General features: G+C 45.1%; 1 protein-coding gene across 3 annotated transcripts in view; it reads left to right on the forward strand.

The window, feature by feature from the left end:
- Positions 1-1,934: 1,934 nt before the first annotated feature.
- SYNE2 (spectrin repeat containing nuclear envelope protein 2) overlaps positions 1,935-25,146 on the forward strand; it is a 180,580-nt gene continuing 157,368 nt past the window's right edge. For all 3 annotated transcript variants that reach the window (XM_017807555.1, XM_017807558.1, XM_017807556.1), the window contains exons 1-2: positions 1,935-1,958; positions 20,178-20,293. In XM_017807555.1, the coding sequence (XP_017663044.1) occupies positions 20,215-20,293 (79 nt within the window). In that variant the 5' untranslated portion in view covers positions 1,935-1,958; positions 20,178-20,214. The remainder of the gene's footprint in view (positions 1,959-20,177; positions 20,294-25,146) is intronic.

The following is a 25,146-nucleotide window of genomic DNA, read 5'->3' on the forward strand; positions in this document are numbered from 1 at the left end:
GGCTGGGACCTGTGCTGTGTTTGACACAGCCTGGCAGGTGCCCGCAGTGCTGTGCACACTGGGATGAGGAGCCATGTGATTCATGGCAGGGTAAAATCAGTGAGAAGAACATGGAGAGAATAATGTGGGATGGTGTTCTCTGAGGTACAAAAGATCAAGGCTCGATGACTTCTGCTGAATTTGCTGGGATGTGGAAAAGCCTCAAGTGATCAAGAGGGAGTTGAAATAATTCTTCAAGTAGCAGATTGTGGTTTTGATATTGCATCTTCTTCTCTCCTTGCTTTAACGCAAGACTGAAAACTGACAGTCAAAAGTCATAAATCGGTCAGAAATGCTTGTTCCGTTTTGAGGATATGCATTACAGTAGCCATAGCACAGGAATTAGGAAACTACAGCACAGCCCCAAGGCAGCCCTTTGCCTTCAGCTGTGTCCATGGAGTACCAAACAACTGTGTGACTATACAAACACTAATTATTCCTCAATAAAACAAGTAAAAAAAGTACACAAAGAGCATTCGCGGGTTGATTTGTTGCCAGGATGGCATGAATTGGAGCAGGTGTTTGCCAAGGCAGGGCAGCCAAGTTGCAACCAGCTTTGACTGATGCTTCTGCAAGTCTCAGGCTGTGTTCCAGGCTCCAGCTGAAATGACACTCTAAAAGATGTAGGGTTCACTTTTGCCCGGAAAAGAAAAAATTTCCTTACAGACAATCAGGGCTCCAAATCTGCAGGGTTTCTCGACACACCTGTTGGTATAAAGAAAAGCTTGAGTAAGTAGGTACATTTAGATTTTTTAGCCTTCAAATATAGGACTTCACTTCCTTCCCTGTTTTAAGTTGGTTGATGTTTTATCAGCACAGACTGAAGAGAAACCCAATGTATTGGCACTGGCAGGAAGTGGCTTTTGGAAAGTTACGTTTCTCTTTGGATAGCTGACTGACCTCTGGGTGTGTAAAGCAAAGCTCAGTCTCAATATTTATATCTTTTCACTTTGTGAACTCTACAGCCAAAAGCTATCCGGTATCCAAGGGAAAAATTCTAAGGAATTCCTTCCTCTCTCCCCTTCCAAAAACCATATTCTGAACTTTTAAGAGACCTCCAACTTGCCCCGTGTTCACATAACTGACCCCCATCTGCGCTTCCAGAGTTCTGGCTGAGCAAGGACAGGTGATGCTGATTCTAAAGCTGAGGACGGTCTGCATCCGGAAGAGAGGGGGAAGATGGTTCAAGCCTGGGATCTGTGCCTGAGGTGAGGGGAGCTTAGCTAGAGGAGGGCTATGGAGGATGTGCAGAAACTGGAGAGGTCTCCGATGATCTTCTAAATTTGATTTGGGGGTGGTGCAGATCTGCGACAACACTGAAGTATTTTATTTTTTTGTATCACGTGTGGCCCCAAATCCTCCCAGACCAGAAAACGCTTCTTACAACACACAGGTTCTCTTACTTCCAGCACAATTCCTTACTCAAAGCACATGGACGCACAGCGCCTGGTGGCCCTGCCTGGCCATCCGCGAGGGGCGGGACGAACAGCGCCGTCCCGGTAAGCGCTGGGAGGGAAAACACCGGGAAATCCCACGCGCGGCTGGAGAGGACGAGCGCGCGCGGGGAGCCGGGGACCGTCCCCTTCCTCTCTCCGGGGCATCCCAGCAAGCGCGGCTGTGCCCAGGGTGTCCCGGCGGGGCGGCAACGGCACTGAAGACAGAGAGGGCAGCGAGCAGCTGCCGGCGCGGGGGGCGGAGGCTGCCCCGGGAGCGCTCCCGGCGCGGCGGGGGAGGCGGGGCCGGGCCGGGCCGGGCTGCGGGGGCCGCGCCGCCCTCCGGCCCCGGGCGGGGAGCGCGCTCGCTCGCTGGCAGCGGCCGGGGCGGGGAGCGCCCGGTCCCTCCTCCTCATCCTCCTCCTCCTCCTCCCGCCCTCGCCGTCGCCACCCGCGCCCGCCGCCGATGTCGGGACTGCGCCCGCGGTGAGTCTGCCCCGCCGGGACCCGCCCGCGGGAAGTTGCGGCGCGGCCCGGCTGCGCCTTTGTGCGGGGAGCGGCGGCGCTGCCGCCCCGGCCCGGCCCCATCCCATCCCCGTCCCCGGCCCCTGCCCCGGCCCGCCGGTGCCGCCGCCCCGCCCGGCCCCGCTCCGGTACCTGCCGCTCTTTGTTCCCCGCCGCCGCCGCCTTTGTTCCCTCGGTGCCGGCGGCACCTTCAGCACCGCCCGCGCCCCCCGCGGGATGTCGGGGAGTGCGGGTGGGGACACCCCGCTCCCGGAGCGGGTCCCTACTCTCCCAGCCCGGCACAAGCCGGGAAAGGGGGGAAAACACCGCGGCGGGAGTTCGCCGGGCTGCGCGGGGGGGAACGTGGCGGGCTCGGCCGGCGGCGGGAGCGGATTTGGAGCTCTCTTGGAGCTCGCTCCCGCCCCCGCGGTCCTGCCCTGCCCTCCCGAGGGGCCGCGCTGCCGGCGGAGCTCCGGCCGGGGCCGGCTCGTCGCGGGTCGGGGGAGCGCGCAGGGGGCGCGGGCAGGTGACCGGCGCTTCCCGCGGGAGCCGTGGGTACCACTTGAAACGGCGTTATCGCTCTGGTTGTGTGTTTGGGAACTGATGGCGGATACTTAGGCAAAGTTCCCGGGTAAAGGAGCAACTACTTTTCTGGGAGGGACGCGGGAGGCACCGGCATGCTCCCGCCGCTGTGTTTTATTGCCCGGACGCTGCTGCTGCCCTGGATGAAGCGCTGCCCGCTGAGGGCTCCCGCTCTCTGTGCTTCCCGCTGCACATGGGCTGCTTTCTCTTCCCCGCCTTACTACCAGCCTCCCTCCTGCCTTCCCTCCCTCCCATCTTTCCAGGGCTCCTGGCAGCCGCCTGTTTCCTCTCGGAGCAGTTGTTACGGATTTGTGTTACTGCGGCCCAAGGGATGCCGCACGTGGAGCTCCCGGTCTGTAACTTGACTTTGTGTCAGGTGCTGCGTGTGCGTGGATTTAAGGGAAGGCTCCTTGTCCTCCTTTCACCTCCTCAGCTAAAGCTGGGCTCAGTCCTGTCCCTGTCCCCCCAAAACAGAATAGTGCTTATTCTCTGTTTTTCCTCAGATTTGCTGGAGGCATCGGGAAGTAGAGCAGGTGCACCCTTCTCAAGTTACTCGGAATCTACAGAAAGAAAACTTTGAACGAGTTTTTTTGAGTTTCTCACAGCCTTTGTCAGGTCTGTGACTGTGTGTGCCTCGTGCCTCTGCTTCCCCCTTTCAGGATGCCTCGTGTCCTGCCTGTCCTCTCCCCCTCTTTGCATCATTCCCGCGTTTTCCTCCCTCTCAGCTTGCAGGGCGATCTCCTGTCTCGGGACAGACAGACAAAGACGTAAGTGCCACGTGCAGGGTCTTGGCTCATTGCTGTCACTGTTGGCCAAGCGAACGCAGCCGTAGCTTGGCGGGCCCGTCTGTTTATGTCTCTGTGTGAAATGCAATAGCTGCAGGAGGGACACACACGGCTGCTGGCGCCTGCTGAGCTGTGTCATGGGCTTCGGCCACTTCTGGGGTGGCTTTACAGCTCCGAGAAGGAGCACGGTGGTGGCTGTTGGCGCTGCCCACAATAACAGCATCCGCACACACGCTGCCACCTCTCGCTGAAATCAGGGCAGCCTAAATAATTGATTTCCAAGGCAGAAGGCAGCGTGTCATAGCCAGAGAAGATGGGGTGGTGCGCAGTGAGGAGGAGGTGGCAGGGGAGAGGAAGCCCTGGCATCTGCAAGTAGTGGCAGTGGGGACGAGTTGAGATAGAGAGGGATGGGTAGGGACAATGGAGTTTGGAGGGGTGGTGAAAAACTAGCAGTGACCACAATAATGTATTGCCGTGTACTGATGTGTACAGTGGCAATGTTTGGGCCTCCCTTGTGTGAGATGCTGTACAAACACGTATTCAGACGTATATAAGTTACATTTGTTCTTTCTTTTCTTCATAATGAATGGTAATGAATGATAATTGCTCTTTTACCCTACTAATCTATAGAAACATATATTAAAGTTCCTTTATTTAAAAAATTCTTTACAAATAACCTCAGGAAACTATTTGGAAGTGCTGTTGCTATCATACAGTATTAAGATTTAAGCATGGTGGTTTGAAGAGGGGCAAAGGAACTGGACTTTTGATGATCCTTGTGGGTTCCTTCCAACTCAGGTTGTTCTATGATTCAGGATATTCTAAGAAAAGAACTGATTTTTCTTCTATTAAATATGACTAAAAGTTCTTTAAAGTAACTGAGAATTTTGTTGGTGTCAGTAGCACTCAGCCAGTCCTGTAGTGTGCCAGTTATTTTTTATTTATTTGTCAGGCAAAAATTTTAAGCATAGACACAATGAAGTAATTCAAGGAGCGGCATGCACTGCTGGCTAATGATCTAATAGCTTGAAAATGCTTTATCTCCCTAGCTGTTAATTTTAAGTTTTATGGTATAAGGGGAAGTAACAAAAGTAAAAAAATGTTACTGTTTGTTCCTTTGAAGTTTTTGTTCTTGGGTCTTATTTCTTCTGATATGTTTTTGGGAAAAGTTGTTTCATGTTTCAGGAAAAAATTGCTTTGTTTCAGGGGGAAAATGAGCCACAGTTTAGCCCCTTTACTGGGTTCATTACACACACTGTAAAACCCCTTTACTGGTGATTATTCCATAAACAGTGAGCTCAGCTCCACTTGCTTTCCTCGACATCTGAATATAGAAAGGAAGTAAAGAAAAAGTCCCAAAGAGGGTATGAAGCAGCACAGCTTGGGAGATCAGGTATAAAGAGCCTCATTCATTTTGGTTTATCTGTAGTACAGGGATATGCCCTTACTCCATGAATCATCTCCTGACATCTGTTTGCAGCGCTGTTTTCTTAGCAACTGCAGCTCTGTTTTAGATCTGGACTCTCAATGGTCGGGTTTGTGCCGAAAGATGCAAAGAGACAATCCTAACTCTTCCTAGCAAAGCTGTGCCTTTCAGCCCATTTACCCAATTTATTTTCTTCCCTGAGGCACAATAAATACAGGTTTTAAAAGTCTACCAGCTGAGATGCTTTTTCTGTGTGTGTATGCAAAGATGCTTATCTGTTGCTTACCACAACTGAAGTGTTTCCCCAGCACGATCTGGCAGTGTGGGAGAGGATGGCAATGGGCTGTGTCCTTGCTCCTGTTGAAGGGATGAGCTGTGTGTGCACTATGTTTGCTCTGCCTTTCCCGCAGTTTATTTTGGAGTATCAGGGCACTTCTAGATGTGGGAGAGGACGTGGTCTTGGAGGAACGCTGAAAATGTAGCCGGTGATGGCAAGGACCCACTCCTAGCAACGTGCCTGTTTGAACAAGTAGTTGGATTAGACAGTGGGATTATACATGTGGAGTGTGGAGCACGGTATGAGTAACACTTCAGGACCGGATCCATAAGCTGTGATTAAAGGGAAGGTGACATTTCATACACCTCTCACCTAATCTTTCCTTGCCGGAACTTTGTCCCTGGCCAGTGTGGGTGGGGGGCTCCTGTTGCTGAGACAGAGGTGGCCATGTAGCCACTGGGAGATCAGGTTGATCTGATTTTTGCCATCTGTGCTCCCTGGACTTGGGTCAGGGGAAGGTTTTTACTTCAGCTGATATGGATGAATTGGTTGGGAGTGTAAATATATGTCAGGGAGTGCAAGTGGTATGTCCATACTAAGGGACGGGTGATGTTCACCCCACTCCCTCCTATGCTGACATGCAGTTTCTGCAGAAGGACCAGGAGATTATACCTGCAGTAGAACCTACAACTACTGGACTATGAATCAAAAAATATAGTGTATGTTAGCCCACAGGACATGGATCTGACTGCTTGACCCTTCCTGGGCTGACTTGCATTCTGTGGAGCATGAAGGGTGGCAGTAACAAATAGTCAATTGTGAAGGATGACTGTATTTTGGCTTGGGATAATGCTGAGAGGGGAGAGACCCCTGGTGTTTGGAGCATTTTGATTGCAAAAAGATTAGAGAGTGGAGATGGGAAGAATAAATAGTGTTGCTGAATACAGGCCAGCTTCCTGTGACCTTCATGGATTGCACAAGTCCTGGTGTTAGTGAGGGTACAAAGAGACAACCTCTGTAGATCACTTAAATCACAGTGTTCGCAGCAGGAGGTGAAACAAGCTGCTTCTGTGGAGATGGGTAGGGGCTGTGACAGGGACAGAAGAAGGAGTGGGGATAACACTTCTGTTTAGCCCAGCTACGTGCACAGGAAGGGCTCAGAAAGCTGTGTGGGGGAAAGGGCTGGAGCTGAACAGGCTGTTATCTCCCCACAGGAGGGGAAATGGGGCAGAGCTTTGACTCTGGGCACAACTTTGGTCTCTCATAGGGAGGCATGTTTGCTTTCTAACCTTCCTGCAGCCTGCTGATAACTCCCTACACAATGCAGCTGCACAGATTGGCTCGAGAGGTTTTTAAGGAATTGCTGATCCTGATACGAGCAGTAACGTTTGTGTCCAGGGATGAGAAAGAAGAGAAAAGAATAGTGCTTAGTTATCTGAGCTTTAAGACTTAGGCTGCAAGTTCTATCAAAGGAAATGACAATTAAGATGCAAAACAAAACACATGTAATTACTTTCATGGAAGTGTAGGGAGGAGGCAGAAATGTTGGGGTTTGCAGGAAAAAGTTTTGCTTTCTGGATTTTTTGGCCTGTTGGTTGCCAGGAGAAAGACCAGAAGTTGGTGAATGGTGGAGTGAAAGGGTGAGGCAGAGAGGTGATTGAATACATTGGATGTGCCTTGATCTGTGGGATATAGACTGTGTGTACAACTGACCATGAAGTGGTTGCAAAGGCACTTCAGAAATGGGTTCAATTCAGTCTGCATTAGAGACACCTCTTTTTTATGTTGGGTTGGTTTGTGCTGTTAATAACCACCTAAATGATGCAGGGAGAGAAATGAAAGCTGCTCCTAAAGCAGCATGCCCAGCTTTTTGGAGGCTCTTGTATCGTGAGCAACGTGCAGCTTTGCTTGCAGGGAGTATTTGGTGAAATATTCAAGTTCAGTGACTGAATTAAACTCTTCTAGTGAAGCCAAGCCCAAGAGTGAAGGTGGTTGTATATCATCTGGTTGAAAGGTGTTTCTGGGGGATGGAAGCACAGAGCCCTTGCAGTGTGTCTCTGCTGGAGACGCTCTTTCTCACTTCAGTGTAACCCGAGGGGATGCTGCTTTGTTTACTTCCTTTCCCCCATCTTAAAAGCACGAGATTCATCTTGCCAGACCATATAACATAACTATCTGCATGAGAGACAGTTCTCCAGACTCCTTTCATAGTCACCAGAGAGGAGCACACACTTCTGAGCCATGATTCATCCACACTGAGCTGGACGTCTAAAAATACATCGGACAAACTGCCCTAAAAGTGCCTGTTTCTCTCCATTGTTTCTGCAGAGTCCAAACAATGAGCACACATGGAGGCATCGCTCCTGTAGCTGCTTAGTGTCAGGAGAGCTGAATCTCGGCCAAAGTGCCTCATATCCCGGCAGATCACCTAGGAGGGCTCCTAGTGTCCTCATTTCCACCAGACTCAGTGTGAGTTGAGCAGTGTAAGGCGTTGTGGCTGTACCTGAGACTGGGGGGCAGACACAATGTCCAGTTTAAATCCATCTTCCTTCCCTGGTCGGTCACTGGACTCAGACAAGCCTCGGGCTGGACCCGCAGCCCCAGACAATCTGCTGTAAATAAGAGGCCGAAGGGAATTTGCAGAGTGGCTTTTTCAAGGTCGCACATCAGGTCAGTGGCAGAGGTGGAAGCAATGAGGGCACTGCGGGCTCCTAGGGGTGTGCTCCTTCCCCTGCCCGAGCTCCTTGCAGCTGCCTTGCAATCTGCTGCACTCCTGGGGGCGAGACTGGCTGCCTGGCTCTCGGTGGTGGACAGCACCCGGTAGGTACTCACTTCCTTTGGGTGAAAACCTTCTGCAAAGTTATGTAGGCTCATCCACTTTTCCCTGTCCTCTCTCTTGCAAAAATCCATACGGCTGAATTATTGTGCATCCACGAGGCTGGCATGGGTGACTGTGTGTGTACTCCCAGTCACATGCAGCTAAACTTTGGAGTGAATGGGTGACAGTTCAGGCTTGTGGTGACCCAGAACAGCACGTGTGGTTATTCCACAGTGGTCAAGTGGTGTGCAGAAACTCTTTAAACAGACATGTCCAAACCATGCCATGCTATCTATCTATCTATCTATCTATCTATCTATCTATCATTCTATCATTCTATCATTCTATCAGTCTATCACTAAATGCAAAGCTTAGGGAGTTAGAGTCACATAGGAAACTGTGCCCAGGTCTCTTCTGAAGTGTGGCTGCCACTGCTGTGTTATTTAGCAGCCTGGAAAAGAAATTATCAGTTCTTCTGGAAAAAGCCTAACTTTTATCTGTACATATAACCCAGGTAGGCTAAGGATAAAATTCCTCCTCCTCTGCACAGAACTAGTTTACAGCAGAAAGACTTCCTTTGCTAAATGTGCTGAGTGTCTAGGGAGAGACTTTGCTGAAGGAATTTGCTTGTGTAGCAGAGATATGAAGCACAGGCAGGTACCAAGTGTTAAACGGATCCTGTGCAAGTCTGATTTCAGACAAATACCAGAACGTTCTCCTATCTTTCTTGATACATGAGGAAGAATATGATAGCCATGAAATAGAAAGAACATGTTGTCTGAGCCAGGATATGATTCCTAAAGTACTTCTTAGGGGGTCTGTGGGTGAACTCCAGGAGGTGAAACAGATTGCAATTTGATCCTAGAGAGAACAACTGGGGAGAGGAGGGAAAGAGCTAACTGTTAAATAAGATCTGGGAGAAAAGCCAGTCTCCAAAAATAAACATTAAAGATCAATTCCAGGTATTTCCTGGCATTGTCATTCTGCTTCATCCACCACTTGGACTGTAACAAACAGTTTCACAGTTAGCAGGCTGACAGGTTTAGAGTTGTTTGGTGGGTTTTTTAAAAGGAAAAAAGTGTCTGATAGACTGTTTGTAGCATTGTTTCTTACGCAGAACTGGGTGGGAAGTTGGTGATGAAATACTCCTGGGATGGAGAAAGCAAAGCTTGTTATTGTAAAAGGCAATCAAGAGCTGAGCTGGCTTCATTCTGGAAAAGTGAAAAATCTGGATTTTCTTCCCAGTTACATGGCCAGGGCACCTCGGGAGTTCCTAAGTGGGAGGAAGTGGTTATCTGTGCAACGTAGCGTGAGCAAACACGGTTCCTGCAGAGTAGTTGTGCCTTAATAGTGCTGTAGGTAGCCTTGGAATGGCTTTACAGATAACGTTGGTGAGTGAAGGCATCACCTTTGCAAAGCTTAGAGGTGACTCTGAACATGTTTCTTCTTGCAAAAATTCTGCAAAAAGCCAGTCCAGGAGTTTACTGTAACGGGGTTGTGAGGAAGTTGAAGCATATCCTGTTCCAAGGGCTTGTGCTGGCGATCACACACCATCTCCCTGCTGGGGTTTTGTTCGGGACAGTGGCTCCAGGAGGTGCGTCCCTGCAAACTGTACAGGAACACCCCTCAGTGGGCTGGAGTTGGCTTGGGCAGGAGCTGTGGCTCGTGTCTTACCTCACCTGCTTGGCCCTGGCCCGGGAGAGGATGGTAGGGCAGCTCTGCTTACGCAACTTGTGCTCAGTTGCTTGACTGAACTTGCCTATAAGTAGCTTTTGTGTTAGTAATGCTGGTGCCTTTCAGCGAGGGAGATGCATGGGGCTCACGGGCATTCGTCCTGGTTTGTCTCCGTTGTAAGAAATCCCGATTCTCAAGGAAAGCAACCTGGACACTCCATGATTCAGACTTGGATGAGGAGACTTTATAATCCTGCCTGTGCAGAAGGGGAATGAATGCGTGATATGAGTAAGGCATCCTTTAGTTTGGGCTCTTTCTGATTTGGAGTACTTGGCTTTGCAATTGCAACTGATTTTACTTTTTTAGATTTTGTATAGCAAGAACAGTTTATTGTAGCAGGTTACTGCGTAGCACCAAGTTCTTTCTCTTGGGCTATGTGCTGTTTGGCTGTTTGGTCCTTTCTGGCATCAGCACTGGTAAGAATAACAGTGTTTGGCCTGGTTTTCACCACACACAAAAAGTTACTCTACAGGCTTGAAACTGTGCTATAAATCAGAGATTTAAGTTTGTGGCTTGTTTTTTTTTTTTTTTCTTTTTCTTTCCCCTAAAGCAACTAATTCTTTAAAAGCAAAGAGAAAGACATTTTATTTGTCTGAAGCAGTAAAGAAAGTGTTTTACTTAGTGGAGAGGGTCCTGCTCTGTCAGCGAGGGAGATGCCACTATCGAGGGGCCCCTTTCATGTGTGCGAAACCAGCACAGGCACACGAATGTGCAGGCTGTGCTTGTAGAAAGGCTGCTCTGCCCACAGACCTTGAACTACGTGGGACAGAAGGCGTAAAACAAACAAACAAGACCCTGACTAGCACTTTGAGGGGAATTTTCAGCTGTAAGAATTATGGGGACTCACTCTTGGGAGAGGCGACCCCTCCAAGTCAGAGCAGAGGTGTGCTGGGGGAAGAGCAGTAGTTTGCATTGCTCTAGCCTCAATTGGACATGCTTGAGAGAGAAGCTGATGAATTCACAGCTGCCAGGATAGGACCTATCATTTAAATTTTAATTTGCCCTTCAAATTTGGCAAGCTTCATTTGCCGTTTGCTTGACAAATCTCTCTTTTGTGTTCTCCTCTGCCCGCGCAGAACAGCGAGCGCTGCCGGAGAGAGCTACTTGCAGTGGATTCCTTTTCTCTGCTATATTTAGTGATCAAAACATGTTCGTGATCTTTGCAGGAATAGTGCCAAAGCAGATAGGTTTAGCATGAGACATGCCCTTTCTCTTTTGGCTCCCAGATCCACATTGCATTTCACTTTCCTCCCCTTTCCCGACACCGTCAATGGCTCTGTCTGCTGGTCTGTTGTGCAAACATTGCGCTGCTGCTTCCAGGGATTTTGCTCAATTAGAACAAGTCCCTGCTTTAGTGAAAACTCCTGTGTTGAGATTGCCACTATCCCTAGCTTTTCCTTTTCTAAATTTCCTGAAAGAGCAGATTACTGCTCTTCAGGAAGATCTTTCTGAGCAGCCTTATGATTTAATTGAGAAACTCCAGGCTTTTTATTACTTAGGCGAGCTTCACTCAACAGGATAATGTTTGTTAACCATCTGACTATTTCATTTATTTGGGGAAAAAGGGAAATGGGAAGGCAGTGGAAAGGAAACATTTGTATCCCTTCAAAGGCAGAATATTACTAGGAACCTGATTCTTACTAATATAATGTCATTAATGCAAAGCAGGTGTAATTATTATATATTGCTGTTTTAAATACCTTTTAAATACCTTTACCATGTAAAGTGGCTCCAGTGTTAATGGGAATCTGGCTGTGAGTCTCTTTTAAAACACTAACCAAAGAATTTCAGTTGCAATCCAGCGAAAGGAAAGAAACACTTGCAAATAAAAAGAATTTCTTGCATTGCCTTTTGCTTGGTTAAAGCAGGCAGTGTTGTGCAGTTCATTCTGATCAGGCGTGAGAGCTAAACTTGCTCTGATTGCAGGCATTTCCCACCCCCTTCCCTTCCCTTCCCAACTGTAAAATCTGACTCAGGGCCAAGAAGGCTGAGGAAGGGCCGTGACGAGCTGTGTGTGGCTTCTGCAATGGGAACTGCCCGGCTAAAGGTCAGAGGTCTGTCTGCGCCCTGCGGCGCCGGCACTGCCGTGGCCACGCTGCTCCTTTCCCCCTGCCGAAAGGAGACCAGGCAGAGTGTGGCTACTCAGAGCTGTGCGTGGCTACAGGCCTTGCCTGAGCCCAGTAGCCAGGGCAGGGGGTCAGGTAGGGGCATCTGTAATGTGAACGTGGAGAAAGGCTTCTAGGAGTAAAATGGCAGCAATGACCATCTTGTTGCCTGCGCTCCTGGTTAACTGAGTGTGTAGGAAGGGGTCATGTTTATGCACTGGATGTGCTTCCCAGGTAGGGCACGGATCTGGAGCCAGGCTGTGTTTCTCATGTTGTTTTTACGATAACCCTTCCCCACAGCCCCGTTATCTGCGGGAAGCGGCCTTGGGGCTGCGGCGGCCGGCGCGGGGCAGCAGGGAAGTGTGGGACCGACCCCTGCTCTGGAAAAGCTTTTCCATTCTGGCCTCACGGCAACACATGTGGCTTTTTGCACATAATTGGAGGCTTCTGGGCATTGCACGGGTGGATTTGGGCTGGGATGTGCTCATGGGCTTTGTGTTTTGGAGGTTGAATCGCTGCCCAAACCCTCGGTTTTGATGGAGTCATGAAGTCACCATGGTATTTTATCCTGCACACAGTGGACCCAGGGGTGATAGAGGGGCATGGCATCGGTTTCCCAAGCTCCAGGCATTCCTCACTCGCCCTTTTTACATTAACTGTGATTTTGAGTCCTGAGCAGTTCTTGTTTTTATTAAGAATGTGGAAAGTCTTGGAAGCCAGTTGAAAACTGAATGTTTTCTGCAACTTTAGTAAGTATGCTTTGGCACTGCCTTTCCACTTGGGAACAGATAAATGTGAGATAGGCTCTTATTCTGAGGGCAAGTAATTGCATCGTGCACCTCCACGGGCCAACCTTTGTGGCTGTGTGAGCAAGGCTTAGCTCTGTTAATAAAAGCATTTCTGTGTGTGTGTTAACAGCAGCATGGAGTTAGTGCAGTTTTCAAACTGTGTAATTGTACTAGGACGACTGATATATTATCACCCCCCCCCAAAAAAAAAAAAAGAAATGTCAAGAAAGACACTTTCCTAACTGTGTTTTTAAATTGATTAATGCAATGAGAAGATCCATTGTGCTTCTGTAACAGGAAACATTACTGATGTGTAAATCAAAGACAAACCAGAAACTTCTGCTGGCCTTAAAAAGTGGCGTGGCTTTTGTATACTCATATGCTTGTCCTGGCAAGTTTTCAAAAACTATAAATAGATCACTGGGAAGTCCCTGCATAACAAAAATGTACTGCTTCTGATTGTAATAAATAAACTAATAAGAGATGTATTGGTCTTGCAGCTCTTAGTCTTTGGAGGAGTCCTTACTTGTGCATATGGTTCAGGAGCATCAGTTCCCATGAGACAAGACTATTTCTGTGGCAGTGGGATGCAGCTTTGTGTCCGGCCCTGAATCTCCTGAAGATCTCATGCTCTCTGGGCTTGGTCTTTTGCAGGTCTGTCTGATGCTCTCTTGGCTTGGTTCTATCTCAGCAGAGTTGGTTCAGTCTTTTCCAAGCTTTTCTCTTTTCGATTCCTTCATCTCTACTTCATCAGCTACTGAGAGCATAGGAATACCCAAGGCCAGACCTGTTTCAGCATCATCCCAGGCAGTGCAGAGTCTCTCTGATGCCACGTGCACTAATATGACTTACTAGAAGACTGGCTGATATCCATCTGACTGCTGTGGGGTATTATGTAGGATCAGAAGGCTATAGCCTCTTTTCTGTATCACCTTCAAAGGGATGGAAACCTAATGGAAGCACTTTTCTTCCTCCAGGGAAGCAAAGAGAGTATGTCATTATTGCTTACTGGATGATGGCAAATAATTTTTTTTTCTGCCAGACAGAGAGAAGTTGTCAGTTCCTCCAGTGGGGAAGTCAAGGTGGATCTGTCAGTGGTGCTGTCCTGATTTTTGCTTCCTGAGAATCTGTCTCTGAAGGGAAGGGGGGGTCAGTGTGTTTGCTGTGTGATCCTGTTCCAGCTGTGGACATGATACAGTCTGAGTTGGCCCATAAGAACAGTGTTGGCAAGCATTTTAAATGTGGAAGGGATGAGCTTCAGTCTGGAGTAGGGCCTTAAGAAAAAAGAATATTTAAATGCAAAGATCTTGGAAAATGTGTGCTTTAAGCAGACCTTTCTCCCCACCCCTGACACTGGGTGAAAAAATGGTGAAACCCTTGTAAATGAAGTGTTGAGGAGAAAGCAGGACCAATCAAACTGAAGTGCTGTGTGAACTTGTCAGGCTTAACAGAGGTGTGAGTACACTGGAAGTGAGGGGAGAAGAAAATGTTATAAAAAAACCCGAAAACCAAGCCAACTTGATGTAAGGGGTTTTCTGTGATATTTTTTTAGGTCATACTGTCATGATTTGGATGCCAGCAATTTGCCTTTAGGGAGGCTGTGACAGACAGAAAGATAGTTTACCAAAAGAAGGTGGCTCAGCAGCACTTTGCAAGGCTCAAGACTTGCACCTCTGAATGTTACTGCTTCCTTCTGAATGTAAAATAAATGGAGATCTTTGTTAATAGCCAAAAAGGAAAGGGTCTTCAGTCCATCAGCATTGTGGAGCTCCACTTCCTTTGGACTGGTTCACCAGAGATAAAAATCTGCCGTTTCTGTTCATGACGTTGGCTTGGCTGAGCACATGAGTAATAATAATCTGTTGCTAGGAACAGACTTCAGTTTACATGGAGAGGCCTCTCTGGAGGGAAAGTCTTTGAGTCCCCTAGTGGGTCATAAATAATCAGTGGCACTTCAAAGGAGGAAAAGTAAAAACAAGCAGTTGGAGATGCCATGCAAAGATGTCTGCAATCCCTATTGCAACACCAGTGGAAAGCATGTAGCCAACATAATTGGGAAAATATGGGGCATGTGTCTGCAAAGACAAAACCAGTGAAGCCAGGATTTACTAACAGTGAGTTATAATACTCACCTACCTCTAGCTGGGCTTGTTTGCAAGGTATCTGCTGCTTTCAGCTTTCAGGAGTGCATAACTGAGCTAATTTCATGCCGTATGATTTTTCAGGATTGGCTCATGGGGAGGGCCGTGAGGGTACATCTGTGCAGGGACATGCAAGAGTTACATGTAAACTACAGGGCTAAAAATGCTCTTACGGTATGGGACAGTATGGAAATCACATCAGCTGGTTTACCTTGCTTCCTAAATACTGTGCACACCTGTTTTGTACAAGTAACTTTAAATAATTAATAAAATACATTTTTTCTATTTTAACTGTAGTTACGTACATTTTAACTGTAGTTACATTGTTTTGGAAATGGCAGTGGTCTCACTGTAAGGAGTGTACTGTGTAACCTCTGGTTTTTTCGTAGTGAAATCTTACCATCTGCGGTACTTGGAACAGCTGAAAGCCAAGGCTTGCAAACCACCCTGATCTGAACTAATATTAAGGCTATGAAATCCTTTCTAATGAATTCTCTAAATCCATCTGAAACTTTTTGCCCCCTTTCTTCTGAGACAAGAATATCCGTATAGAGACCATGCTTAAGAAGAGCATCTCTTAGGTCTCATTAGGGCTTAAACCTCACTGGAGACGAGGTATTTAAATCAGTGTTGTTTCTTCTTATGATAATGGAATGTAAAGCCTGGTTATGATTATTCTCAGGTTAGTTCCTTGAGATTTCCAGTCCACTACCTGCTCTTAGGTTTCTCTCTTATCAATGTGCCTGTTTGTATGTTAATACCTGAGATTTTTGGCACTCTGCCAGCTAATTTCAGCTGAATTTGGGAAAGGAAGATAAATTCCACTTCAGCTGATGTGATGCAACTGTGCTGATGTAATTTCCACCCATGTTTTTAGGTGCCCATTGTGGAAATAGCTAGGGAGGTAAGGGAAGAAGGGGTTGAGTCTTATGAGTGCCCATATCACAGGGAAAAGCTTTTGTTGATGGTTGAACCATTGGAGCTGCAGGTTGAGCCCAGGCGGTCAAGAATTTGCTCCTTTGAATAACACAGTGGAAAGCTTTCCTCTTGGGGAGGACATCACTAATGCACCTTTCTTGTGTGATTTCTCCTGTGTTGAGGAAAAAGATGAGTTTGCACAAGAGCTCTGGTGCAATTCATATAAGTTAATCCACAGGAAACGAATCCATTGGAAATAAGGTCCCAGTATTCCTGCAACTGTCTTTGACCCTGTGATACTTCACAGGTTATCCCAAGGTGTAAGTAGTTAATGCTTTCCTTTGTTAATGCTAGACTCTCCAGAGAGAGAAAGACAAGGTCATTCTCTTCACCTTCCCTTTTATCCCCACTGGAAAGATGTCATTTGAAAGCCCTTGGTTTATTTTCAACACCATGTGTATATGTTTCCTCGTTGTCCAGCATTTCATGGAAGTGAAGGATTTGGTTTAGCTCTGCAGTCCACTGAGTTGTTATGAAACAAAGCGATTGACTTAAATATGAAGTAAAGAAGATGATCATTCCTACTGCCTGTGAAAAGCATTGCTGAGCTGTCTTACCCACAGCTCGATGCTTTTAGACTCTTCAGAGGCTGCAGTGATATAGTTATACTTCATATGCTTTATTTGAATGAAATTTGGGGCAGGGAGGAGGACAAAGTGACTGCCATATTGTCCCTGTATAATCCCTTCTCAGACAATCTGTACTTTTAAAGACTACTAATCCTTGCAGGTATGTCCTCCAAGAGTGTGTGTGTGTCTCCCTTTCAGAGCAGCTGTGGAGTCTTCTGTTGGGGCAGAGCAAAATGTATGTGCTGTGTTGGATGGTGAATTGAGGGTTTCAGGGACATGAAAGCTTTAGCGTAAAATTTACCTGGTATTTACCTGTTTGTGTTTTCATAACCTGCACTGTGGATTTGTTGAGGGGATGTCTGTGTTTAAAGAAAAAAGTTTTTAAATTCCCATCCTTTTGGGGAGGAGGACATGAATTGACTTTAAAAGAAAATGGGAGCGTATGCATTTCTTCGTTTATATGTGTTCCATGATGGTGTGCTGTAATTTAAGTTAATTAATTAATAAATTAAGCAACTTAATTAAAGTTAATTCATGCTTTAGAGCTCAACATACTTTCTGCTTTGAAATGCTGGAAGTTTATTAGCTTCATCTACTTTAATGCTTAAAGATCTGAACTGAGATTGGGGTCCCATCACATGAAGTGCAGTACAAGCACATAAAAGGACACACTGTGCTCTGTGGTTGCTGTAGCTGGCACGGGATGGAGACAAAGGAAGAACAGTCGCAGAAAGGTTAAAAATACATTTTGTGTTGTTCATGAAACATCCATCAATGTTGTTCATGGCTCTTGCATATCTTTTAAGAGTGGAATTTTGATGCCAAATCCTGCTCCTTTTCTCTGATCTGTGGTCCCAGTGACTTTAGCATCATGCAAGTTAGGTGAACGTGACTTGGCTCTGCCTGTGCCATCATCCCAAATTTGGATGCTTTGAAGTTGAAAAGATACGTGTGTTTCTACTGTTTGGGAGTTCTGTGCTGCGTTTGTGCCTTTAAAAGAAAATCCTTAAATAGTGCTTAGTTTAAAATAAAATGAAAAAAATTAGAATAAACACATTAAAGAGGAAAAGAGTAAGCATTGCCACTGGTATTGAGTGTATACACATGTACATAGTTTTGGAGATGTCTTGCTTGTGGATTTTGCCAGTGTGGCAACGGTGGGTGCTTCTAGTCCTGTCACTCTTCCTTTACATGGATACCCAATTTGAGTTATAACCTTAGGTCCAAATTCAGGCAGGCCCATTTCTTTCATCTGCAGATTCACTGTTGCCCAGGATTTACTATTTCTTCAGTATCTCTGAGGGTCTGCAGTTGACCACTGGAAAATTCAAAGTGGAGGGAATGCAGCTACTATCCCTGTGGCCTGGGAGAAAAAAGCAACAGACCTAATGAGATGGTTTGGAATTTGCTTACATACTTCCCATTTGGGTTATTTGTCATTGCCTTCAAGGTGGTGATCAAAAAATAAAATTCAAGACTTAGTGATACCCAAAAGATATTAAAGCCACCTGACATGTTGCATTTTCAGACTTTGGGTTTGTATTGCTTTATCTTGAGAGGAAAAAAAAAAAAAAGGAGTTTCCCAGGAAAGATTGCATCACCTTGGGCATAGGCAGCACTGCTGGGTTCTTGCTCAGCCCTTGCCCTTGCTCAATTCCTGTGAGAGCCCAGTGTTTATCATAGAATCACAGAAGGCCAGGTTGGAAGGGACCTCAAGGATCGTCTGGTCCAATGTTTTGTGATAAAAGCACGGTCCAGACAAGATGGCACAGCACCTTGTCCACCCAAATCATAACGGTGCCAACGTTGGGGAACCCACCACTTCACTGGGGAGATTAATCCAGTGGCTGATTGTTCTCACTGTGGAAAATTTTCCTCTTGTGTCTAATCAAAATCTCTGCAGCAATAACTTGTACCCATTACCCCTCATCTTTTCATTGTGACTCCTTCTAAAAAGGGAGTCTCCATCCTCTGTGGGCACCCTTTAAGTACTGGAACATGGTAATAAGGTCTCCTCTCAGCTTTCTTTCCTCAAGGCTGAACAAACCCAGTTTTCTCAGCCTTTTGTTACATGAGGCCTCCCTGTCCTGGTCATCTTTGTGACTCTTCTCTCTCCAGCCTGTCCACATAATTTTTTGTACATTGGGGTCCCAAACTGAACCCAGTCTTCCAGGTGTGGTTTGACAAGTGCTGAGCAGAGGGGGATAAGGACTTCTTTATCTCTGCTGGTGATGCCCTTGTTGATGCTGCCCAGCATCTCGTTGTCTTTTTTGGCTTTTTAGAAATCTTACTATTTCCATCCTAACCTCAAGGCTTGGCTTGTTTCTCCATCATGTTCTCATGCCTGCCAAAGATCAAATTAGTCCTTTTCCTCCTATTTTTGCTAGGCTAAGCAAGGCAAACTCTTATAAAATATATTTTTCTTTTTCTCTGATCATCTAGACAGGTCTCACCTTTACCTGTCTCAGCTAGAACTCTCTTGAATCTGGTGCCTTGAGCTGTAGTTATAAGTTGGTGGTGACTTACAGAAGCACTGAATATCCCAGCAATTGGAATCAGTGCTTCAGTCATGTGAGCTAATATGTATTTCTCTGGAAAACCAGGAACTTTTTTCCCCCCCTTTATTCTCTCTGTGCCTTTGCTTGTCATCAGTAAAGTGATGCCCCATGGTGGAGGGTTGGACTAGATGGGGCCTTCCATCCCAAACTGCTCTGTGATTCTAAATGTAGGCAATAACCCCTGGTCTCATGTAGGTGCTGCAAATGTGAATTGATTGATGTTTGTGAAGTGTTCAGATGCCAGGGTGGTGAGTGCCATAGAAAAATCTTGTGAGGAACTCGTTAATCCTGTCATCACAGCAGCTCTTGGATAAAGCACAAGGACACACATTGTTCAGGGTGAGGAAAACAAAATATTATATTACTCTTCAAGAAATGCATGTTGTCCTTTCTGTGCAGTGAAGGAGACAGGGAGTGAGGAAAAATAGTATAGAGTGGAGTAAACAAAGGCTGCCTCGTGATTCATGTGCACAAGGGAATGAATGTAAGAATTTCTCTGGCATTCTTTAATGTTGTATTTCCTGACTCATCTATTCACGCCCTTTATTTTGACATATACTTGGTGGATGAGTTATTAATATATGGTGTGGAAATCCCTGTACTTCTGGTGAAAAGGTTACAGTTGTTTAGGTAACAAAGCTTGTTTAAGGGTGAGCCCTTATTTAATTTTCAGCTTAATTTCTTTTCGAATTTGTTTGACTTTTAGATTCTTGATAAAATTGAGTCTGTATCTTAAACATCCAGTTTTTCCTACAATGGCAAACTGAACAGTATAGCTACTACACTGCCAGGAACACTGTTAGGTTTTTAAGAAAGGTAAAGCATGTAATTTTCTAAAGTTGCATTAGTGATTGGGGAGGTATCCATGGAGGGGAAGATGGAGGAGTTGGGAAAAGAAATTCCTTCATGGGTGTTGAGAAGTAGCAAAGGCATCAGACAGAGACAGCAGTTGTGTTGATTCTCATATAACTGCTGCTTTTTCATTTCACCTCAGTCTTTCCGGATTCTGCCTAAATTGTCTCTACTCTGCAACAATTATGCAGGCAGGAAGGGAGATCTGAAAAGTTCAAAGATCAAAAAGATGAGATTTGGCAGTTACAAGTCTGCAGAAGGTACCGTGAGCCTTTGTCACCTTGGCTTTCTGAAAGAAAGCAACTGTGCTTGAATTTTCCTAATCCTAGTGCTTTTGTTTTCGTGGCAAGACCCACTGGGATCCATGGTTTGTATTGGCCACTATTAAAAAAGAGTCAAAGGAGCAATAGGAACTTTTCCTGCAGTAGGAAAAGTTGCTTTTCTGTATAAACTGAGGAGACAGTTGACCAAGGGAAGAAAACCCAAAACAAAACATGTGTTTTGGTGCCACATCATCATTGAGCATCATCAATTTTTACGTAACACTATACTGATTTTCGTTGTTTTTTTTTTTTAATATCATTTCAGTTTAGGAATCGATTAAAGAATCTGCATAGAATTCAATATGGCATCAGCACAGTCATCTGCCTCAACAGAGGAGCCGGCTTCCTCTGAAATAGATGATCTCCATCTATCGCTGCAGGGTAAGTGACCGTAGTTTTCTGTGCCTTTTTAATTTTGATTTTTGTCAGAAATCTGTGTACAAGTTGAAGGAAATTCTGAGAAAGCCGTATAAACTGGTGTTATGATGGGTATAGTTAGCTCGTGTTGGTGCTTCTTTGCGGACGTTTCTGTGTTTCATGAGAGATGCTTCAGCAGTGAAATGAAAGATAACAGCTCTCATAGTATTCCTTGTGATATTTGCAGATCTGTTGCCCTTTTTTGATACAGATGTGCTCACTGGCTCTTATGTTTTGTTACTTGGAATACATGTCGCTGTAAACTTTTTTTCAAAGGAACCACCAGCATGGAAACAGTTAAGCCATTTCATTAGTTTCCTTGTTTTCAATTTGCTGACAATTGGCTGGTTGCATTAAGCTGTTTTAATGAAGCCATTAACTACAGTACTATTTTATTTGTTTTTCTGTTTTTACTGCTATATCCCCTGCAAGTGAAGATAATTTTTGTGGCTTCTAAACAAATTTCTTATGGGTCAGAGTCTTTCATCCTTGTCTTGCCATGAATTATAAATTAAGGAAGTTCTCACTGGCTGATTTTCACTTGTTCCAGTTTAATGGCTTCTACCTGGACAGTTAAGTGATGATGAGTGTATCCAAGCTGGCCTCTCAGATAGACTTTTTGAGTTTTCCTTAATCACATGTTGAATTTCCTTCTGTAAGAGTTTTCTGGGAAGGTTGACTTTTCATCTGAACATATTTATGGAGGCTGTCAAGAAGACTAGTCCAGGCAGCAGAGACTATCCCTACCGGAAAGGAGGTTTTAATGTGCTTAGAGCCTGCTTATTCTACAGTGGATGGGCTAACTCATGTTTCCACAAGAGATATTTCCTCTTAACTCCCTTGCAGTGAAATTTCTATGGTGCTTAGTTGAGAGAAAATATGTTTAAAACAGATGGTGCAAAAGAATATTCTGCCAAGTCACTTCTATGATCTGTATTTGCACTGATGTTGTCATTGGAGCCATGTGTTGTGACGAGTGGGTGTTAATAGTGGTCTAAAGCCAAAGCGTCTTTAATGGTGAATTTTCTTCCGTTTTGCTTCAGTGTTACATTGTCAGGAGAACGAGCAAAAACTTGTAGCAGACAGGAGCCAGTCTGACTGTTGCACCAAGCACATCTTGTCAGACACACATTTGTTGTGCCAGTCAAACTCAGCCTTTGGTAGGAAGACTGAGGCGGCTGTTGTCGGGAAACAGATTTGAAAAACACTCCGTAGCTCTAAGGCAGAATTAAAGTTACCTGCAATTTTAGGATAGGGTTTTACTTTGAAATTCATGTGTTTTTCTGAAAAGTCAAATTGGTGTTTGTGTTGAATAACAGTTGATTTTTATTTTTTTTTTTGGGTCAATATCTCATTGAAGGAGCCCTGCTTGGTAAAACTGACATGACCGTATTTCTTTGCTGGGATAATTTGAGCTCTTAGATTACGCTGAAATGAACACACTGCAAATCTGGGGCCAAGATGTCTGTGCCTGGCTGTTGTAAAACATCCGGAGACGTCCCTTAGAAGTGACATAAGCAGTTTTTGTGATGATTAAAGATACAACAAATGGTTCCGACACGTTTTGTCGGTGGAGCTGTGGCTCTGCAGCATCTGCTCAGGGTCAAACAAGCAAATGGCAAAACAGCCGTGAGGAAGCACCAAATACACACTCCCTGACATGACATGTAGGAACCATTAGTAGCTCTACTCGCAGCTCTATGGTGGCAAAGGTCAACTAAGAATAATAGGGTCACTGAAGGAAACAGGTTTTTCCATTAATAGCAGTCTTGGGATGAGATTTGCAAAGCAGCCAGAGACTTTGATTGATTTAAATCTCCAGGTTCACCTGGAGAAGTTGCAGAGATATCTCAGATTCAAGGAACAGCTGCTTATAATTGTCAGAAAAGCACCTTATATTTTGTGTGACTGAAAATGGATGTAAAACTTATGATATGCTTTTCACATTGCTAGGATATAGCTTCAAAGAATATGTCCAGCCTTGTATAGTAGTGTAATGGGAGACATACATAAACAGGGAAAAGCAGGAGTGAGATCTAGTCTGGATGTAGTCTAGATCTTGCTCATATTTTGATCTACTTTTTAATTCTTTGTGATCCAATCTTCCATTATTCCTGAAAGGCATCCAGTGGGGATAGAGCACTTGTCTAGTCTGGTTAATTAGGACAAGATCAATTTAATGTGTCAGTTTGTTTGGTTATATAACTCTGTGAAGTTTATGCCTAAAAAATGTAATAAAATGCTTAGCTTTCTTTTGTTTTTCTTCTCAACCATGTGTAGGTCTGTTATTTTAATTATGTTTGATTTTAATTTTAGTTACAGTCTTCTGTGAGGAGGACAGCACTTTTGGGAAGAAAAAGAAGGAAGGGAAAAACAACCTCCTTTACGTAATTAGTGAAGAGGTTACTATGTAGTAGCTCTAATTATTATAGAATTCCTATTAAATTATTGGTAGTGGCTTAATAGTATAAAAACTTCATTTAGTGGAATTTATGTTAGTGTATTTTTAGGTAGAAGAGTGTTCTAGGGTGAACATTCATTTTCTTTAGTAGTGTTTGTCCTAGAAGATGCCATGAAGAAATTCACTAGAAAATAGATAAAAATGTAACTTTGTTCTCAGTGCATCTTTCTTGTCAGCTAATTATTTTAAGGAGATTTAATGAAGTTTGAAAAACATGAAGAAAATCGGTAAAGAAATGAAAGCAGTGGGTTTTCTAATGCTCCCATCACCAGACACTTTCTAATGATGAAGCTAGTCACAAAATCATGAGGCTGAAGTAGAAAGCTGCAAGAATATAAACCCCTATATATGTACCTTTTCAGATTTTTGTATTGCTCTTTAACCTTTACCATTTTTCAAGCTGATCTTCAGATCAAAGAGTAATAGTTACCCCCTTTGTCCCTGCCAAGAAAATGGAAATCGCTATGAAAATGCATGATGTCAGGACTTGAGAGGCTTCTTTTATTTTCTTTTTTTGTTTCCTCTGTCCTAGATGTTATAATAAAATTAAATCAGATTAAGATCAGCATTATCTCTGCCCTTTCCTTCAGCACCTCTCTGCTTTCTCCCGTTTTTCTGACGCAGCACAACTTAAGAGCGGCCTCAAAGCTGCTTGTGTCCTTGCACAGCCCTGTAAAAGTGCAGGTGAAAAGCCTGGAGCTGGACTGGTTACAGATATACCCAATGAGGGAATACTAAAGAGAAGGGTTTCTCTTGCCAGACAGGCTGCAAACATTTTGGTGAAGAGAGGATGCTTGCCAGGGAGATGTTCCATTGTGCCACAGACCATCTCTGAAACATAAAGTCACTTCTGCTGCTTGAAGGGGCAGGCAGGAGCTCAGGGCTTGCCTGGCATTGAGCATGGGAGGAATAAAGCAGGATCCCTGTCCTATGTCTCCTCCTCCCGTATTTCCCTCTCAGCACTGCATTATAGGCTGGCCCCAGAGAGGGATCCAACCTGGTGCTCAGTCTTCTGAAAATTGAAGAGGCACAGTCAACATCCAAAATTGGTTTTGGCTACTTGAGATTGAGGAGGCAGATCATCTCCTTGGTAAGAGAAGGGCTTCATGGCAGTGCTTTAAGAGCTGTTGGAGATAGAAGTACTCTTTGCTGATGAGCAGGAGTGCGGGAGAGGGGAATGCGCAGCTGCTTGTGGATGGATGGCTACAGCAGGAACTGAACAGGGTTTGTGGCACTGTGGAGCAGGATCATTTTTTCCTTCAGAATGTAAATCTCTTTACCTGTGGGAGGATCCAACCTTCGTTGTCCCTTCCGTGCACAATTCTTTCCTCTGTCTTCCCTAGAATAGCAAACAGACCCTACGTGTGGCGCTTCCCACCAAGCCTGTCCAGAACTCTGTTTTCGCTTTTCTTTTCATGCTTGCTGAGCTAATTCAAACAAAAGAGAGTGTGTTTTAGCTCTTGGAGTTTGGGGCATGTACTTACTCTTTCACTGTTTAATTAACTGCAGGGGTCCTAATTTTTGGCTCCACTTATTAATCCGTGTTTGTGTTACTGTTTATTATTTTAACCCAAAGGATGATCCTATAGGAATGTGGCTGCTAAAACGGAAGACAGTTTTTGAAGAAAACTGTTTTTGAAGAGAGTTTAATGATATAAATGAGTGATGCTATTTTCATGCAGATATGTCTAATCCTTTATGAATGATTTCTCCTCAAGTGAAATTGAAAATCTGGAGATATGTATGGATAGGTTTTGTTGTGCAGCTTGTAGTAGATTGTACTCATCTCTGAGCAAAGGGAGATTTATTTTTGAGACCCTCTTAATTCATCCAGAGGTCAGGTAGACTACTAATTCTTACCCAGCTTTTTTTTTTTGTTCTAACTGTGCATCTCGTCTGTTGGGGCCACTCGCTTATTACAACTACGCTTTTTTTTTTCCCTTTAACCAGAATGATCAAAAAAAGTCCATTAAATGTTTATGATGACTTTTCAAGGGTGACTTTTACAAATTGAAAAGCTCCCACAGCAGCTGCACAGAAATCTGTGCCTGCTTTATGCTGCCCGGGAGAGAGGCTGGTCTGCAGTTCCCGTAACTGCTCGGCTTCATGGCATGTGATGGGGCTGATGGCACTGGGGAGGCAACAAACACGTGCCACTGCCTTAAAAAAAAAATCAGTCATTGTTATTTTTGTCTGTTTCACATGCCAAATGTAAAAAATAGATCCTAGAGTTGCATAAATGTGTTCCCTGCTAGATAACTTTCAATTTGTTAAAGGCATAATCGGGTGCATAACTGGCTAAAAACTGGTATTAAAGTGCCTAAGGAGTGGACAGCTTCTGAGGCACCTGTAAAGG

Source organism: Lepidothrix coronata, unplaced genomic scaffold, assembly GCF_001604755.1.
Source record: "Lepidothrix coronata isolate B3197 unplaced genomic scaffold, Lepidothrix_coronata-1.0 Scaffold19, whole genome shotgun sequence".
NCBI classification, from domain to species: domain Eukaryota; kingdom Metazoa; phylum Chordata; class Aves; order Passeriformes; family Pipridae; genus Lepidothrix; species Lepidothrix coronata.